The 20,371-nt window shown below is 43.5% G+C and overlaps 1 protein-coding gene across 1 annotated transcript in view; it reads right to left on the bottom strand.

The window, feature by feature from the left end:
* MED12L (mediator complex subunit 12-like) overlaps positions 1-9,922 on the bottom strand; it is a 138,738-nt gene extending 128,816 nt beyond the window's left edge. Inside the window, 7 exon segments of the mRNA XM_009884389.1 lie at positions 1,540-1,676; positions 1,862-1,961; positions 2,504-2,653; positions 4,885-5,154; positions 5,575-5,685; positions 6,351-6,520; positions 9,850-9,922. Of these exon segments, the coding sequence (XP_009882691.1) occupies positions 1,540-1,676; positions 1,862-1,961; positions 2,504-2,653; positions 4,885-5,154; positions 5,575-5,685; positions 6,351-6,520; positions 9,850-9,922 (1,011 nt within the window).
* Positions 9,923-20,371: the final 10,449 nt, after the last annotated feature.

Raw genomic sequence — 20,371 nt, 5'->3', positions numbered from 1 at the left:
GCAGTCTCCTGTGACCACTGTGCAAACATAGGTACATCATCACTTACATATGATAACGCTTTATTCCTCCTCGGTACTCTCCAATCTGAGAGGAAAATGTTATGCCATTAGAAGATTGCAAATTAACTAGACAGACCTTCATAAAAATGTTTGCTACCCAGAACTGGGGAGCACATCTTTAAAACAAAGACAGCAATAGCAGACAACCTACAACAAGAACAGAATAATTACCTTACTTTTAGAAGTCTCCCTACCAACACTGTCTTTTAAACACAAATAAACTGTTTGTTAGTACAATTGCAGCTGGAATTCAGAAAAACTTTTTGGAATACAGACAGGGAGAAGGGAAAAAATATACAAATACAACAGCAGAAGGGCAACAGCACAGAAACACCTCATCTGACCCCAAAAGCAGATGATAACAAAAAGCCAGCACTCAAATGACAAAAGCATATCACACCCTGCCCATTTTATAAGTACAAAAAAAAACTTGTGTGTTGAACTCCTGATTTCATCCAAGCATTAGGGTTAAGAACTTTCAGCAACTTCATCTGCTTGCTGTAACAGCTCTCCTTCCTCTGGTTCTCTCTCATTACCGTAACAGTGTATTTGAAATACAAAGACAGCTCTGGCAAACATTTCATTCCTACCTACTGGTTCTGAGCTTCACATCCAGAGTTTGTTCGCAGGTACATCATCTCTGGAAGTACTTTCATAGATGTTATCCCCCAAACACTATATTCTGCTTATTGCAAAGCCATTAAAATGCTGATTGACAATTACTATGCAGTATTTCTGTGCGAGAAAGGGTCTGAATTATGACCATCCATTGCTGAGGACATATAGTCAACAAAAAACAGGTGTATTCAAAAAACAAGCCATTCTGCATGAAAGTTGTTAAATCATTAGCATGAACAGCTATGAGATATTCACTAATATTCTCCACTTTAAAATTTTACTTCAACAGTGTATTATTAAAGCTGGCTATTTCCCTAAACACTTTCCACGGAAACTTAAGAGTTTGACATTGTACATAGGCCCAGCGGCATTATCATCTATACTGCACCAAAAAAAAAGAAAAAAAAAGTAAAATGTTAAAAATTTCTGATAAAGTTTTTCATGATCTCTGAAAATGGTTCTAGAAGCACAGGTAAAAATATCAAAAAGTGTAAGAGTATGTAGTGTTAGAATATTTTACTATACTTAATAACTTACTAATTTAGTGCTTTCTACAATCGATGTAAAAGTTATCAAACAATAATTTGAAATTTTACTTAGCAGAACCCAAAAAACAAACCACAAAACCTTGATGGATCATTTCTCCTAAATGACGTTTACAGTACATAGAACTGAAGAATTCAATTACAACAGCAAAGAGCTGTTTTATTCGGATAAACCAAATGTCAAGTAGTAAAGAAAAAATGCACCAAGAAAGCACAAAGCTTTTGTATCAAATACACACATAGACACAATTCTCTTAAGTAAAAACAAAACCCGTTTTCTACAGATTATGAAGTGAGAGGAGAACATAGCCATTACCTCTTGGTTATCTTTATTCTGATTTGCCCAGAAAATCTTATGATAAAGTGTCTCCATTGAATTGCTGGAGTCTGATCTGTCAAAACAATGCCGATCCAACACCTCTAAGGTATGCAAAACTCGGCTGATGGTCACCCCTAGAGATGGGAGTTAGAGAGGAGGGGAAAAGAAAAAAAGTTTTACACAGGAAGACACTGTATTACATACAGCTGTCAAATTTATTGCTAGAATTAATCATGGCGCAACAGGATTATACTCAAAGAAGAAGAACAGACGTAAACCCTAAAGCTCCCAACATTTGTTTCATTTTGCGTTGTCTTACCTGCAGTTGATTCTTGGCACTTGTCAAAAGACCACCGCACCTCCACAGCACGACCTCTTTGTTTTATCTGCTGTTCTACTTCATAAATCTTTGCCCGAACCTGTAAAAAAGATAGTTGCTAATTAGCTAGTGATGGGAAGACTCAATTTTCATTTCAAGCTTGTGACAGCTTTCTCAGCAGGAGCAAGGTACCCTGTAGTGTTCCACAACAGCCCCTACATTTGGGAACAACAAAGCGAAGTACGTCCTGTTCAAATGTTTGTCTGTTACGAACCATCTTGTACAATAAAACACCTTTTCCTTACATTCAACCCAGCACAAGTTAACTTTCAGTGGGTCTGAAAAGTCACATCTCAAAATACGGTACGCCAAGCTTCCTCTTGTTTGCCATTTTACATCTTAAAGTCATTTCAGTTTAGTACCAGAAAACATCTGAACGTAAATAAAAGTCCTGACATTTTCACAAAACAAGTACCTGAATGAAGTACAAAGTAAGGTCATCAAAAACTAGCACACCATAGTCTTGAAACTAGACCTACAGAAATACCTAAACTTGGTTGTATCTGGGATTAAAAGTAGATCTTAATAGATCTTTGGGATATAAAATAGATCTTAATAATATGACAACGAAAAAAAGCTTACCTGCTGATTAAACGCTGAATTTCCACCTGGCATAGGTAAACTAGATGGAGCAATTTGAAGTAAATCCAGAGGTGAGCCTGGATTAACGTTCTTATTTTCATTTGTGGAATAATTCCACACCAAGGCACTTGGGCAACAAAGAGTTACAGTCTGCAAGCAACAGTACAAAACAGAAGTAATTTCTTTCTCTAAACCTGTGTGATAGACAATACCGACAATAAGAGAGTCCATGAGACTAAGATCACTTTTGGTCTAACTACTATAGTGAAGGAAACAAAAAGACAGGCCTATGAACAATTACTTTAAAACATCCATTTCAGAACATTCAACTACTATGTTATTTTCCTTCTTCATTATTAAAAAAAATATTTAAATATATACACGTTCAATTTCCATTTGTATTGCCTTCATAACGCCGTCAAAGAACATCACCAAAGGTTAATTTCAGTCAGATCCTTTCTGTGAAACGTGAATGGGCTTTAGAAAAAGAAGTCATTTTGGTGTTCAGCCTACAGAAAGAAGCTACATGTGAAAAATTAAAATCTAAGAAATTAAACAAACTCAACTCTTCTGTCAAGCACAAAAGAGTCATTGAAATGCACCATGAACTTAAGGTTTACTTCAAAAGAAAGAATTTGCATTGACAGGCTTCAAAACAGCCGTTTTACATCAGCTTGACAGCAGGTACCTACTACCCTGTGGCGTTTGGTATCGCACAGAGCAAAAGCAGAACGCTTTGGTGTTTTGGGGTCAGACCTTAGATATTATCTAAAATGATGGAAATTGATTACTCTTATAGATGTTTATTTTTGAGACTGCTGGATTACTTCTTGGGAAGCTCCCCTCGTCCAGATCTGGATTACAAGCAGCACTTTAGCAAAACTGTTGCCTGGAGAAACGCTCCTCTGAAAAGACAGAGAGTTTGCCTGAATCCAGGCTGCCCTCTGGACCTGCTTGGCGGCCCAAGAAAAAGGGGCAGAAGAAAGCAAACACACACACACACACACCCCAAATAGTATGGGAAGAGCAGAAAGATAACCAGCTGTGTTGCTCACAAAGCAAAGCTGTAAAGCTGCCAGAGTACACAAGCATACCCCAGCAGCTCAGGATGGAGACAAACACTGACATTCCCAGGACAGATCCATGTTTAAGAGGAAAAAAGTCACAGCACACTGAGAGCCAGGCAGGATCTAACTTCCCGACTCGTGCATCCTTATCAGAGAGGGATATGGATACTCTCCCACCTTTTTTTTCCCCTCAGACAGCGCAACTGAGCCTCCTCTGCAACAACCCAGCCTGCCTCCAGGTGCTGAACCTCCGGTACTGCCACAACTGTGGGAAAGCAGCAGCCCCGGAGAGGGAGCTGCGTACCACAAGAAAGTGCTCTTTTACTGCGGGGGTGGTCCAGCACTGGAATAGGTTGCCCAGAGAGGTGGTGGAGATGTTAAAAATCCAGCTGGACGTGGTCCTGGGGAACCTGCTCTAGCTGACCCTGCCTAAGTTGGGGGGGTAGATGACATCATCTGAAGAGGTCCTTGCCAACCTCACCCGTTCTGTGATTCTGTGATCCCTCGAGCATCAGCACACTCCTGGTACCACCACCAGGGCATCTCTGTGCAACCCCCAGAGACAGGCAACTGAACAGACAACAGCAGGAGGGTTTGAGGAAGTCTCACCAGGTCAGCACTTAGGAAGGCAAACAACCGCAGCTCATCATACAAGTCCTTTTTTAGAAAATAATTACTCTCTTGACAATTCTGCTATTGCCGAGCAACAAGCGCAAGTGAACAGTCTCTTCTGTTCCACAGTTATAAAAATTGTGGAAGTTGATAAGGCAATATAAATGGCTCCTAATTCTGACAAAACCAAAATCAAGTGGCCTGCAGTGGCACGAAGCATCGGTGACAAGCTGGAAGGAGCAATGAAATCCCCAAAGGCTGGAGCTTGCAGGAGTCAGTATGGTGCTGTCTTCTGTCCAGCCACAGTCCGCAGGCAGTCGGGTCTGGCAGTACTGCGCGGGTTCACTGGTGATGAGAACGTGATGAGATGCACAGAGCATTACTGCAACCAGCAACACTCCATCACAGAGGGAAGGCTTGGCCTTTCCTGGCAGCAGAGTCACTCCTTCCCGCAGCAGAGGTGCAGACAGGCACACGGACAGCACAAGCTTCTCCAGGTGGTTCCAGCATCGCGCCTCAGCCTGTGTGGAGAATCCGCCCTCCTGCTCCCCCCAGACCCACCCAATCCTCACGCTTTAATGGACCATGGGTACATTTCAAACCATAACTACCATATCTTGTCACAGCGAAAAAGCACTCTGTTTTCCAGTAAACTGAATGGTTATACCCTTGAAAACAAAGAGCAACAGAACATTGGCCTACCTGCAGCATACAACTAAGTCCATACACCAGTGGACGGTGTTGAGGGCAGGAGAGGAAGTCTGAGCAGGCCAGCTGTACTGGGCTCACCACGGGCCCGGGAGCAGTCGGACTTGCGGCTGCCAGAGGAGGGTTACTTGGTCCAATAATCATATGGGGAGAGTGTGCAGCTACAAGGTTAGGACCATCGCTTAGCAATAAAGACAGGCGTCTGGCACAAAAATAAGCAAGGCGACGGGATAGGTAAGCTGACTGAACAAACTCTTCCGAATACTGAAATTTAAAAAGAATGCATAGTTTACTACACAGCCTACTCCTTGTATTCATCTTCTTTAACAATCAAACATTGAACATGCATGAACTAGAAGGGATTACCTCCAATATTTAAGAGTCCAGAAGTTAAAAAGGAAAAGAGCAGCTGAAATATGAATCTATACTTCTGTCTCTTAAAAATTTCATCTGCTCTCCAGGACCAGTTACAGTAACAGAATCCTTCCACCAATTCAGGTTAAGGATCATAAAGCATCAACATTTTACAGGTGTTTATAAATTCCAAACATGCACCATGCAACACATTTCCCTAAATGTCCTAAGTAAAAATGTTTATATATATTTTACCGCTACAAATATTAAAATCATTTAACATGTATGAATCACACTTATATTGATTTTGGCTTTAATACGCGCATGTACCTGCAACATTAGCGGCAACAACAGCTTAAGAAGATCATCATCAGTGGGCCTGATTTTTTCCAAAACATCCAGTATCCATGTCAAATACTCGTGTCTCTCAAGCATTCCCTCCTTAAAGGATTTAAAATAATACATCACATATTAACGGGGAGCACAAAACAAGCAGGTGTGTAATTACAAGTTTTATTTCAATTCCGGTTTAGCTCTCATCACCCATGGCAGCACAAAGCCACCAAGACCCTCAGCCCCCACCACACATGCAGGCACCAGCCTCCATCATGGCAGCCCTGTGGATGGGGAAGCAATTGCGTATAGCACCAACGATCTCTGCAGCTCAAATTCAGCAGGCTGCCTGATTTACTGCTGACAGACAGACTCCCTCCCAGCAACCCTTCTGCTATTTCTATCCTTAGGTAGAAACAACCAGGGAGTTATTCCGGGCTAGAGCTGCATGGAACTGAACAGCCAGGCCACCACTCCAACTCCCAAAGCTTCATGTGCCACAGTGACCTCAGCCTGATCCACAATCAGTAAAAACACCCTTAAAAGACAGGGTAATACAGAAGAGACAGAATAGTTGAGTACATTGCTGCAATTGCAATCAAGCACACTAAGCAAATCAAAGCTTTTTCAGCTAGCAAATCTTAAATGAATTAGCATTTACAATTTATGCAAGTCTTACGACAAAAGCTACCAGTCAGTTCTAAAATTGAACTTTCCAAGAATGGTAACCTCAAAAAAAAAAGAAAAAATCCGTGCACTTCTTAAAGTATTACCTGAAACATATAAAATGACAATTTTTCATTATATTCCCACTGCTTCAGGGCTTGTTCCATCTCTTGAGGCATCACTACTGAGCTGTTGCCTTGGCTGGAAGTCACATGATAAAACTCCGCAACCTTTGCCAGCTGCTCTCGAAGGTATCTGGTTATAATTTGAGTCCATTCTAGAAAATAAGTTTACAATTAGAGCTCTTTAGGTGATAAAAGCTTTCTTTCACAGTGAGAACTGAAGCAAACTTATATCGCCTTTGTCGTCAAAAATACTTCTCCAAAACATTAACCCACAGTTGCATAACACAGTGCTATTGTGAATTAATGGGCTTCTTACATGCTGTGCCTCTCCTGTGCATTGGTCTCAAAGCACATACTGTCAAGTGGGCAAGTAGCCTGCTAGCTTAGCATGACGTAAAAAGCACTGACACAAGGTATGCCTTTAGGGAATCACTTGTCTCTTTCATCAGATTTCAGCATTCAGTCACAAAACAGCCTTGAAATAGATAAAATAAATATATTTCATTACTTCCTTCCATCTGGACCTTTACTCTCCTCTTCTTTCCCCCTCCAAATATAGCCAATGTAGAACTCAACGGGACTTTGCACAAGCAAGGGGATATAAAACTGTTCCTTCTATAATCACTCTGAAACAGACAACTCCTCCAGATTTTTACTCTGACGAGAATGCAAAAGCTCAGGAGCACTTTCGTAGGTCAGGGCGACCGGCACAGCGCAGAGGTCTGCCAGTAAGACTGATTATCTTTCCTTTGTCCTAGATAAGTCAGTTGGTGCTGTTCAGCAAATACACAAACAAAAATTTCCAGGTTTTGTCTCTGCTTCAGCAGTGATTCCGTATTTAGTATAGCTTGGAGAAATTAGTGAACAAAAGTAAACTTGCTTGGTCATATACATAAAGCTTTGGGAAAAGAGGACTTGTAAGGAAGGCATTCTCTTAACAGTAACTGGAACAACCAAGGGTACTTGTTAATATCTCAGAGACAAACATCTGACAGAGCTGTATTTAATCAGCATGCAGCATATTTTAGAAGAGCACACTCTTTTATGAATACATAATGCAGTTGCTTTGACAACCTCAGCCTGTTTACTGTCAGAGTTACAGGAACTACCACTCTCAAACACAACTATTTTTGTTGTTTACTACCCACCTCCGACTTCAGCTAGCGTGATCATTCTGTCTTCCCTTTGCATTTGCAATTGGCAGTTCTGTCAACATATACAGACTGTATGTTGAATGCTTTTCCATCCAAATCCACTGAAATTGCTGTATGAAGCTAGTGGGTTTTAGTGTTTTCATAGAGCAGGTTAACTACATTCACCTCAAACATTTGCTCATTTTTGGAAAAACAATTCCAAATCCACTACTTCAAACTTATTTCATGTGACAGCATGAAGGAATAATTTTCCCAAAGCAATTACCAACGGCTCTGTGCCACTGAGTCAGAAACAATGCGACTGCCTTTCTGTTACCTAAGGCACAGATATAAAACATTTTGGGAACTGTCAAAGGCTGCTCAGTAACACACAGCACACTATTTGCAAAGGGTGTTGAGAGCTTTTTGGGAAAACAGGGAATTTGTACAGAGGACATAATCTTCAGTAATCTGCCTCAGAATACTCGCTGTTAAAAGTCACGGGCACCTCATGAGGACCACAGAGACTCCTACTGGCTTCATTCATCCTCGCTGTGAAGCGGGTGCCATCATGGTGCCAGCCCAAAGCAGAGCCAGAGCAGGAGTACCTGCCTACCCCACAACACACACCACTGCCCCTGCGCCTTCTCAGTAGCCATAAACCTTCATTTTAAAGAGCTACTACTCCCAGCCAGAGCAAACTAGGTCTAGATCGATTTATCACAACAGAGTGGACAACCTTAGCTTTCTTCACCTCCTCCTTACTGCCCTTTCTCCCCCACTCCCAGACAACCTGGAAAGAGGGTGTTTGTTTCAACTCCACCCTAAGGGGTACGCCCCAGTCTCGGTGCACAGCATCCCCATTTCAGTCCCCCCAGGAGAGCCACAGATGCTCTCCTATCACTAGCAGGGCTACTCACGACAGATTAGGAAAGCAATCAGCCTGCTCTCACTGCCTGCTCCAAGCCTCCTGCTGGGGTCTACCCCCAAAAATGCTTACATCATTCGAGAGAAAAGGGAAGACAACCTGAGAGGTTGGAGAGAGGGGCTGTTTCAGCATCCCGTGGTGCAAGGGACAGAAGGGGAATTTGAGAGAAGGAAAGAGCGCATCACCCAGCCCTGCTCAGCAGTGCCAAAACAGCTCAAAGGAGCCTCAACTCATCCCACGTCAGAAGGAGGAGTGAGGAACTGTGCCAATCTCCCACCACGACAGCACTGACCTCACTACGGAGAGGCTAACCCCAGCACGGCAGCCGCCCAGGGTTCATACACCAATGGAGGCACCAACCTGACTTGATATCTGGGCAGGTGCCTCTTTTCCCTCTTGCCAGCCATACGCCTTGCCTCCCCCTTGCTCTCTGTCTCTAAAAGTCAGGCTGATCACCAAAGAACAAACATAGGATGTTTGCTAGAAAACAAAAAATAACCTTTTGGGGGTCTAACTAGGAACTCAGACTGAAAACTAGTGTTATGAGCCTACAAATAATTAAAAAAAAAAAAAAACAAAAAAAAAAAAAAACAAAAAAAAAAAAAAACAAAAAAAAAAAAAAACAAAAAAAAAAAAAAACAAAAAAAAAAAAAAACAAAAAAAAAAAAAAAGAAAAACAAACACAAAGCAAAGTCTGAAAGAAACAACAGAATGAGCTGGCCGGAAGAAGTAGACATTTTTCACAGTAGTACAGAGATGTTGCTAAACAGCAGTGAAATTGTCTGTTCTGAGCACAGTTATTTTGAGAACAGAGAAAGAAAATGTTCGTTCCAGACAGCAGAAGAGCTGTAGGCAGCATATGTAAATTGAGAGAGTAAAACTACAACTTTGATAATAGTTAAAGTACCTTTAAACACCTTAAAGGTGGTCAGTGCTTGGCCCACTGGCTCGGTGCCAGACAGCAACATTTAAGGCTAGTATTTGAAATAAATACATTGCCATCTATGGTCTAATAAATAAGCTTTGAAATTCACATTTGATCCCAGGCTTTCTAAATTAGCAGTTCTGTTCATTCCCTGGTAACATTTATCTCAGCACAGCCTTTGCCACTCCTGCCGATCCCACAGAGACCAGTGTCAGTGGTGAAGTCGCAGCACAGTCATCTCCTCAGACGCTGCACCTGGAGATTTAGGGAGGAATCAGCTGGGAGGAGAAGCAGCCAACAGGGCAGTATTTATGCTGCATAGCTCTTTGTACTTTGACACACATTTCTAAGCAAAATTGATTTAAAAGAATTTTTATTCCCCTTCCCATTAGAAAAACTCCTCTCCAGACACCTAATAACACCAAAGCCATGAACAAGAGGAGCAGGCCTCTTCAGCTATTATTATGCATTTAGACATTAGAGATATTTATTTACCAATATTTGGGTCAGTGGCCTGGCGTTTCTTGATTTTAGCTTCAGAAATAGCAGCGTAGTAGGCACATGTCATTTTGATCAGCCATGCCGCTCGCAGCAGTGGCACAGAGTACTTTGCTAAGTAAGCAAAAACATCTTCTTTTTTACTGAGAATAGGAACCTGAAATGAAACAGGGAGCAAGTTATAGCACACAGTCCAAACAGCAGCTAGCACCTGCAGGTTAGCCCAGGCCACCTCTGCTCAACCCCACACTCCCTGGAGAGGAGCAGACCTCTTCAACAACCTGGGAACCCACTACGCTGACACACCTACCGTCTAGACACATAGAAACTACAAGACTTGACAAAAAGGAGATACTGCCCCACACTTCCCCCACGTTTCATCAGGAACATCCCTCGCCAGCTCAGAGATGCCTACAGGGCCACTAGCAAACCTCTCGACACAGCCAAAGACATCCAAAGTATAGAAGCAGTCCTGCAAGCTGACCCTCAGAACTGCTGGAAAACAGAGCTATATCAAGGTTTTGGGCAAGGGTTCAGTTACACAGACACTGCCAGCTATCTGGGCACCCCTGGTTCGGAGGAGTCCGTAATAACCACAGCACACCAGGGAAACAGCCTGGCCAGCTAATACCGCCTGCACTGGCCAGGCATACAACGGAGCTGGTCACACATGACTTCCAGGCAAAGACTCACCCTATTTGGTCACAGCAATCCTTACACCTTTCTGCATAAAGGCAGAATAATTTTAAAATGCATTTTTAAAGCAACATATATAAGAACAAGACATTTCAGACCCAGTGGAGACACATGCTACACTTACTATCACCTACCAAAAAATCCTCATTATTCCTTCAGGCATACTCAACCTTTCTAACAGAGTGCCCGGAGAACAGAGGTGCACCAATGCCAAAGAGAGCAGCAACCAAAGCACAGACCCTCTCCCATAACGCTCTTCAGTGGTCAGTCTAGGGACTCCACAGAATCAGTTTCAGTGTTCTTAACGTGCTTGTTATCAGCAGGTTTAGAAATATGGTTATTTAAAAAAAAAATTAAATAATGAAAGAAATCTCTGTAGCACTTCTAGTCACAAAGTTAACCTCTCGGAAAGTTAGGAGGAAACTTAAGGTGCTGGCATGCTTGCCACAGCAAAGCTCTTATTTTTCTGGTGGCTCTATTGGCAGCAAAGCAGCACACATTCTTCACCAGCCACACAGCAACATACCAAAAACTGATGAAACTTGTACCTTCTGTTATTTTGATCCATTTGTGCTCAATAGCCTTTGAATAAGAGTTCCCCATTTCAGTTTAATTTATACTCAGAATAACACCCAGACACTGTAAGATTAGCTGCTTGTACACGGAGCTTCAGGAAGGAAAAGTATGAATAACAACACCTTTGCTACTGCGTTCTAGATGCCACCATAGATGAGTTTTAATGACCACTTCAAATTTATCTTGTACTGCTGTTATTAACAGCATGCAGTATCCAAAGAGATAGCTCAGAATTGCCTTTTCCAGTTATACAAAGACTGCCACAAAGCAGCAAGAATTCTTCTCCTTAATTGGAAACTTAATAAAGAATGCAACTAATAAGACTGTTTAACAAAGATTGTTAATACAAATTTAAATGTGAAGAGCATGCAAAGGGGTTGGAGTTAACAGGCAGGTTCTTTTAAGAATGCATTGGCTTCCTAGACGATTACCTCCTTGCCAGACACGAGAATTTCTGTAAACTGTTCCTTTGCTTGAGAAAGAGACCCTTGAAGTGAAGCATACAGGCAAAGAATCTGGCTGTCAATAAGAGAAACATCCTTGAGCTGAAATACAGTCATTCGAAGGAACTTTTTACCAGCTAGACCAGAAGTTTCCCTTTGCCCAGGTACCCTCCTCCTTGCAGGGAGGGAACAGGCTGCATAGCAGCAGCTGCTTCCAGCACCGCTCCACATACAGCACGTTCAGAAATACTGTCCATTCTTATAGCCCAATTCAGTACAATTCAAGATCCAAGAAATAAGGGAAGGAGCATTTTGATACCTTTTTTGCTAAAAGAGTCAGTGGTTTACTTCCTGCTAAATCTGTGAACCAGTTGTGAATTGCACTCTGAGACCGAGCAGTGACCAGCCAGTAGTTGTCTTTGGCATTTACTTGTGGTTTCTTCTTTCCTGTGTCCTGGAAAGTGTTAAGTTTTAGCTTTTCTGCTAATATGCTGCTAAAGTAAGCGCCAATCTGGTGGGATAAAAAGGCAAAACATATATGACAACTCAGTAAGTAAGCATTTATCATACATTAATGCACAAAGGATTTCCATCTGAATAGGTACAGTCATCACTCTAGTCCAGGCTATCAACCTAATAAGATTACACTTTAATTCCCTGCAGCTAGGAGATGGGGATTCATGATATTAAGCACCCGTGCAACACTTCTGCATTATCACTGCAGAAGCTGCAGGTCAGCAAAACGAAGCCAAAGACACCCAGGGCCCAGAGACACCAGAGATGCAGCTGCCATTCACGACCGGTCACTGTGAATGCCCCGAGCCACATCCTTCCAGCAGATGAGTGTCTCAGATTTAGGCCCCAGTTCAGTGTATTCTAAGAGTGCCTCAGGACATTCCTCCCCTTCTACACTTTACCATAGCATAAAGTGCGTAAATACACACTTTTCACTTCTATTTAGAACAAACTACACAGTCACGAGAACCGCATTCATTGTCTTGCTGTCATCAGTTACAGCAGGCAAAACTTCAAAGATTCAGGTAAGCCAGGAAGTGGTCTGCCTTCTATTCAAAACTCCTCTGCTACCACTTGATACCTCCAGAACGAAAAGCTTTGTAAGATTTTCTTCCCCAGTACTTTCAGTCCCAAAACAGCAGAAAAAAGCCCAATAGAGGTTTTACTTCCCATGTAAGCTAATTTACTTCTCAAACTTACTGTAATAGAGATGAATTTTTAGGCCTGACAGTAAGAATAAAATGTTTGATTTTCTAATAAATATATTCATAGTTGGGTAATTTTAAAAATCTATGAAAAGCTTTTAGGAGATTATTTTGGTAATTCAATACTTAAATCTTCCAAATAACCATAAGCACTTCCTTACAAATTTCTGTTTTACGTTTCAAACTGTTATGTTCAATAGTCAAAATAGGAATAATTAAAACATAAGACAGAAAGTGCTCACAGGTAGCAATTCCAGAAAACAAAATCAGAAGAATGTAACAGGAAAACCTTCAACATTTCAACAATAGCAACCTTGTAATTTACTTGTATCTCTTCTTCCGCTAAAATAAAAGACCATCACTCTATAAGTAAATTCACGTTTTCCAATAAGCTGTATAAAGTTATATATTTTACAAGTCAAACGGCAGAACACTACTTTGTCTGAAAACATCTTTATAGCTCTTTGATAACATTTTCCTTCAAAATTGTTTCCTCCTGCTTTTCCAGCAGAAAAAAAAAAAAAAAAAGAGAATACCTGAATCTGGATGGATCCCTCAAAGAAATATCAGATGGGGTTTTTTTTCTAAACAGCTATTATTTTCCATTTGGAGGATAGTAACTAATGTTTTAGTGATTTTTATTGCTCTTTTGCATCTCACACTTCTTTGACTCTCAAAAAACCCCACAGCAGAGCTACTAAACAATCCAAGAATATCTTTCTGGATATTCTTGGATATTTCTAGACCACAATGACCAGTTTCTCCTGGCAGAAAACAGCCTGATGAAACAAACACAAGACCAAAGCAAGTTAAAGATGTGTAAACACTAGGGACTTTCAGGGAAGGAGTCACTACCGTCTTTGTAAGTGAAGCGAATAAAAGAACAAGAGCAAAAATTAATGTCTCTTCTACAGCGAAGTGGGCTAGTTACATTTTGTTCTTGGCATCCACATTTTCCTGTGAAGACTGGTAAGACGAAGTAGCAGAAACACAGCTCAGCATTCTTATATTAGTTGTGTAAGTAACTTTAATATTAAAGACTTCCAACTGGAAAGCAAAGCAGTAAAGAATCAAATACAACCACTACCAGCTTGGTTCCAATTTCAGTGAGTATACTCAGACCGAAAAGCCCTGTCTTACCTTTGAGGCATTAATGACAATATTTCTAGCAGATCCATGCTCATCTCCAGAGAAGGCAGGTTGATTACTGAAGCCTTGCTTTACGTTCACTGCAGTAAGTTCATCCTGCAAAGAGTGTTTTAAGGGTGAAAAATGAAATCACAATTTAAGAATTCACATTATTCTGAGAAGCATTTTATAAAGCAAATTTATGTATTTGCTAGCATGTCACACTCTACATTCACCTGAACCCTCAAGGCACTTTGCACATTCACGGGATTTCCATGAAGGGGGAACAGGATGCCACTCCTACCCCCCTGTCTCCATTAGTGTTCACCTTACTACAGGCTTCAAACCCGTAACTTGCTAAGGATGCCACTTGTCTTGCTGCAGGAGGATTGCTGCCCGTGAGAAGGGTAGCAGGAAACAAGGCCTTGGCCGCCTTCGTAAAACCTGGAGTGCTCCCCAGCACCCAGCCCTAAATCTTCCTCACGGAAGTGGTGCCAGCCACCAGCCACCCTGACCAGCAGAGGGAGAGCAGCGCATCCTCCTCTCCAGATACACTGGGATCGCTGGAACCACCTGCATTGCTCCACAACAGAAAGCTGCACATCCCTCGTTACCCTCACACCCCCACACGTCCCTTCCCCCAGCACAGAATAATTTTTGCATGGTTGTTTTGTTGAAGTTCAAAACGTTACTATTTCAGTTTGGGGCCTCACAACAACAGTCTGAGAATATCTACTGAAATAAGAAACAGACCACCTCCAGCAGAAACAATTTCAAGTAAACGTCTGTCCCTGTTGCGACTAAACGCACTTCTGCTGGATTTACTTTCATAGTGGAATTATTGCTACTCTCCTACCACACTACCAACACACCTTCATTTTGCTGCACGTGGGTATTTAAGCAGGCTTAGCTGGGTCATTTTCGCAGCAAGAGCACACAACAGACATAAGTGGGGTCAGTAGCATTAGCCACAAACACGTAACCAAGTCTTCACAAATGCAGAATGTAACTCCCTAAGTGCGTCCCACCTTCACCCATCCTGCCCTGTCTTCACTCTGTATCCTCACCAAAGTCCATATTCTTCCCCGAAGGCTGTGCAGTTTATTCCCTTACTCAGGATCACATGCCTGTCAGACTGAGGTTCACTACGCCAGATCAATGGCAACCCGGCTTGCTTGTTTCCCCCAGCCAATCAGTTACTTGCCACCACAGGTACTCTGCACAAGCTCGAGTGGTCCACGGACCACTGGTAGCAGGCAAGGTATCGGAACAATCCCCAAGATGATGCTGAAATAACCTATGAAAACAAAGAGCGACTGCCGTGCCAAGCAAATAAAATAGGAGAAAATAAAGTTAAGAATGCCATATTTTACTAGAAGATTTTGTTACTAGTTTCGGGCAACATCTCTCCCCAAAACCACCGACCCAGAAGGTTCCATTCAGCTTATTCTCTTACACTTTGCAATGCATTTTGCTTTTCAGTATTTTTGCAAAGTTTGGGAGTAACACAGAAGACAGTAATGTATTTAGAAGACATCTAAGCTCTCTAGGGTTTACGAAGTTAGCAAGCCTCATCTGAATTTTAAATGAAATCAACAAGAAGTGCTGGAACACTCCTCCACCCACACTATCCCCAAGACAGCCTTGAAAACACAGATAAAGGCAGAAATGAAAGTGATCAAGGATATTATAAGCAAATAAATAAAAGGTAAATGGCAAACAGATGGAGATATATGTTACTATTAGTGCCATTTCCACAGATGACCCCAGTTCTGTTATCTTTAAACTTCTCCTCCTTTGAAAAAAGCTGTCTAGATATCACGATGCTGAAAATAACTGAGAACCGTATGTTGTACTGCTATATCTACCACCACTGTAGGAACAAGCTGCGGATGGACTGACAACACAAATACATCAGTGTTTTGGTTTTGTCTGGCTCAGATTATTAGCTCAGATTTCTCCCTGCCTCCAGCAGCAGTTCAGAAATTTTAAACATGGACCACAGGACAGTTGCATAACCAAACACCAACTAGAAATGAAAAGGCACGTCATCTGTGAACACAATGCACAGAGATACCTTTACAAACAAATTAACAATAAAATGGATGTTCACAGGGGCTCTCATTACATCTCACTGAGGCCAGCTCCATTAACAGCTCAGGGTCGTTTTCTAAGAGCACAGCTGTCCCCAAGCAGAGGGGAAAGTTTCCTGGCCATCAGCACAGCACAATACTGCATGTCCCTGCGTTAAACATCCTTCCCCGTGGCTTGGTGTGCAAGCCCTCCCCTACTGACAGGCACAGGAGCACCGCACGCTGCTGTCACTAAGAGACGCGCTCTGCGCCGCAACACGCCGGATCCTCTGGGCTCCTGCAGGGATGTCAAGCTTCCTTTCAAAATGTCAAGCAGGGCCCCAAGCGAGCCCAATCAAGGGCTTTTGCAATTTTAAATAGTCAAATGAACATTCAGGCCCAAATTGCATTAATTCGCTTCAGAAAGAATTTTAATTTTTTCGTGTGGAATATTTAAGACCCACCAATATACCTGCAGCACTCGGTTTGTGAACACAACACGTAGAGATGGATATCTTTACAGAAAGAAAGCCCAACAAGTTCAGGTCAACGTTCACAGGAGCTGAGCATCGCCAGCTCTGCAAGAAGTCAGACCCCAACTTAAGTCTGTGTGCGTTCACTCCATCGCAGCTGTGACTCCCGCACAGCGTGTCCAGAGGAGGCCACCTGTAGCACTCACCCAGCTGGCGGCAGCGAGGGCTCTCCGATCCAGACCGAGAACAAATGAACCGACTGTTAGGATCAAGCATTGAGGTGTTATCGTTGGGTGTTCTGGACTGTGTAATTCCATATTAACTTGCTTTTATGAATAGGAACAAGCTCTTTCAACTTCGCATTCTCCTGCTTCTTTATTACTGCAGCTACACTTGCTTACTGCAGCACCAAGCCACCATGAGAAAAGCAGAAAGCTAATGATGTATAACGGTTTGGAAAAACTAGGAACTGGCCAGTTTATTCTGACCTTTAAGCTGAGCAAACAATGTATAGAGCTATAGTGGCACTATTTGACAGTCAAAACCAAGGGATTTTTGAAAGATGTTCTTTTTCTCCCTAAGATCAAAAATTTCCTTCAAAAGAGAAATTTAAAACCTGTTCATATTAAACTCATGAAAGCAATAAAGTGGTTCTTTTTAACCAGTCATTACTTTTAGATCCTCTCACATGCTGCACCTTTTGCTTCGTGCCTCTCCATCAGAAGAGGGCACCTCCTCCGAGCAGCTTGGAGCAGCCGTAGCGTTAGCCTGGAGACCAAACCCTCTGCGGGAAGGTCCAGTATTTCAACCTGTGGTGTAGCTGCTCAGCATACGTCTTCCATTCACGCTCAGCTTCTGCTACCCTGGGCTTGGTTTGAACAACAAGATCAAAAAATAACTGCCTAAAAGAGACAGTATAAAATACTGTGTTGGTTATAGATTACTAAACAAGCTGTATTTCGTGATGAAAAGAGGAGAGGAAGATTCAGAGGAGCATTATCCACTCCGAATCAATGGCTCAGAGGTCACAAACAAGGATTAGCCATACCCATCAGCCAACCACAGGCAGAAGCAACTTTTGCTGGAGACTAGGAAGATGACATACTGGCCATGTTACGAACAGATATTGAGAGCAAGAAGGAAGATTGGTCTTTCAAAAGACAGGTCCCAACTGGCATAAGGGAGACGATACTGGAGAGGCCTCTCTGACAGAAATTTCAGCTTCTTTACCCATCCTACAGGTGAGAAGGTGGTCTGGACTACTGGCAAGCGTGGATGTCAGAGAATTGAGCCTTGGAAGGGTCAAACCCTGTGCACTATGTGTGGAGAAGGCAGTGAAATTTCTTATGTCTGAAGGCTATTTCTCAGCACAAAATTATGTCAACTGAGCTTTTTTGTGCTTTGAAACTGAATTCAACTGAAGTTAAAAACATTACTCACGGGTAACATCATGAGGTTCTGGCCCTGATGATATGGTACATTCAGTGTTTGCACCTTTGGCTTGTAACAAACACAATTTGCATTATATTTTATCCATTTTAGAGAGACAGTAATGATTTAGAGCACAGGAAGTGTTAGAAAAAAAGTTGATTCCAACACCTGCCTTCAGATGCTCCTGCCAGGGCATGATTTCCAAACCTTCCTTTTGCTCCACAATCAGCAGCAGGGATGGCTGATCATACAGAGAAACTACGTGCAAAGCGCTGTCCCACATTCAAAAAAAACCCACATCACAGAAAGACAAGGAAAGCCAATTCCTCATAATCTTTCTCTCGTAGAGCAGTGTCAGGTGTTGAAAGCAGCCCCAGCAGGTAACTGCATTCAAGCCGAAGCTATGTGCTATGCAATTTGAAGACTTCCCTTCTGGTGTCCCCTTATTTCTGCAGAGGGCATTCTGCAGGCAGGGCACGTGCTCAGGGGCTGAGCCGTACCCCAAGGTTTCCACAGGGGGACCTTGCAAAGGATGCGGATTTCCACCTGGCGCACAGGCGAACGGGCTCTGGAGCATGAGAGCCCAGGGTCCCTGGAGGTGCTAGCTCCTAGCAGAGAGGGAAGTGGGAAAGGCACAGGGCAACAGTCGGCAACACCAACATCACCAGACAGCCCGTCCCCACCTCAACTGGGACCTGCAACTCCGCTTTTGTCTCCTTGGACAGACTTCAGCAAAGGCTGGAATGACACAGGACTGTATCCTGCAAACACCCCGTGTGACACACACTAACACCGCCCCCACACACGTGAATGCAGACTTTCCCCAAGCCACATTTCAATCAATTCTGTTACGGCAAATAACAATGAGCCTGTTACAGTTATTTTCTACTTACTAATGCACCCATGTAACATATTTTAAATATTAACCATCTGGGCACTCGCCACTTCCATTCTTATTGTACCTGGCTGCATATTTATAAATGTGTCTGTAAGAATCAATCCAGCACCTGCCTAAAAATATGCAACAGTCCGGCGCTAAAAATTCATCTCTATCCAATGTCATGGCTGAGTTCAGATGCAGTTCTGCATGCCTGGTCACGATCACACATGAAAAATACACGTTAGAGAAACATTTCCAGGTACCATAATCATCAAGTCCATAAGTATGATGAGTGGTGGCATAAGGGTGAAATGACAGAAAGAGGCTAGATGTAAAAAAATTGAGCTGTTTCCTCAAAGAATTAGTAACGGACTTGAATACGCATCTTCTACTGCATGTTGTCCAAGCCCCTCTCAACCAGCACTGACCAATAGTCACTCTCTGACCAGCGCTTGCCAGCCTACGCAAACCAGATGATAATGCTCATATACAGCTAACAAATCACCCTTAGTCTCCTTTCTGGAATCCTCACAAGAAGACAACAGACTAGGAAGAGAGCACAGCACAAAGAATGTTGCATGGCTGCCCTGCTGTACTTGCTCAATTTAACTGGAGTTCATCCTCTAGACATATCAGACTGATGACTTCTACGAGTGCCGATCCCGTGGGATAGAAGATGGCCAGGAACACCAGAAGAGGACATCCCAGACCAAGCATGGGAGAGGCAGGGCATCTGGCACACACAGCTTCGTGTACGAGTCACAACCCAGCACATCAGGCAAATCTCAGAGAGACCCACTGACTTTGCTGGGGGACATCCCAGCCACCAAACCCAACCCGAGGCTTCTTCCACCCACCTCTGGAGGGCTGGCGGCCCAGAAACAAGACTGGGAAGCCGGGCCGTGGAGAGCCTACAACCAACCCCGTGGCTATGCTGGATGTGCCAGCCATGTCAGAGCACCCACCCAAAGTACATGCTCGCCCCCAGCACCGACCGACAGCAGCTCTCTGTGGGTTTGGCTGTGGTACCCGGGAGTAGGACAGCCACAACCTGACGCAGGAGTACAAGCTACAACCCCGCTCACCTCTGCCTTCTGCTTTCGGGTACATTTCCCAACCTCCAAAACCCTCCAGCCCTCTCGTTCCCCCAACCACGGGTCCCTGCTGTCAGGTCAGGAACACGGGTGGACAGCTCGGCAGCCCACGCTCACCCTCCGGGCAGCCCCTGCCCCTACGGACCGTGGTGCCCCTCACAGGCCCGCGTCCCTCACAAGCCTGGGTGCCCCTCATGGGTCCGTGCCCCCCATGGCAGACGGCTGTTCCCCCCACTGGCCAGGCGTGCCCCTCACGGATCTGTGTCCCTCACAGGCCACTTGTACCCTTACAGATCCATGTCCATCACGACAAATGGCTGTGCCCCTCACAGATCCATGTCCGTCACAGCAGGTGGCTGCACCCCTCACGGGTCCACATCCCTCACAGGCCCACGTCCCTCACGGGCCAGGGGCGCCCCTCACGGCAGACGGCTGTGCCCCTCCCGGATCCGCGTCCCTCACGGGCCCGTGCCCCTCACGGCCGGCGGCCCGGCCCCTCCGCCCCC

The sequence above is a fragment of the Charadrius vociferus genome, unplaced genomic scaffold, assembly GCF_000708025.1.
Source record: "Charadrius vociferus isolate BGI_N301 unplaced genomic scaffold, ASM70802v2 scaffold104, whole genome shotgun sequence".
In the NCBI taxonomy this organism is placed as follows: Eukaryota; Metazoa; Chordata; class Aves; order Charadriiformes; family Charadriidae; genus Charadrius; species Charadrius vociferus.
Note: the sequence above shows the minus strand (reverse complement) of the source record. Positions and strands in the feature narration are given on the sequence as shown.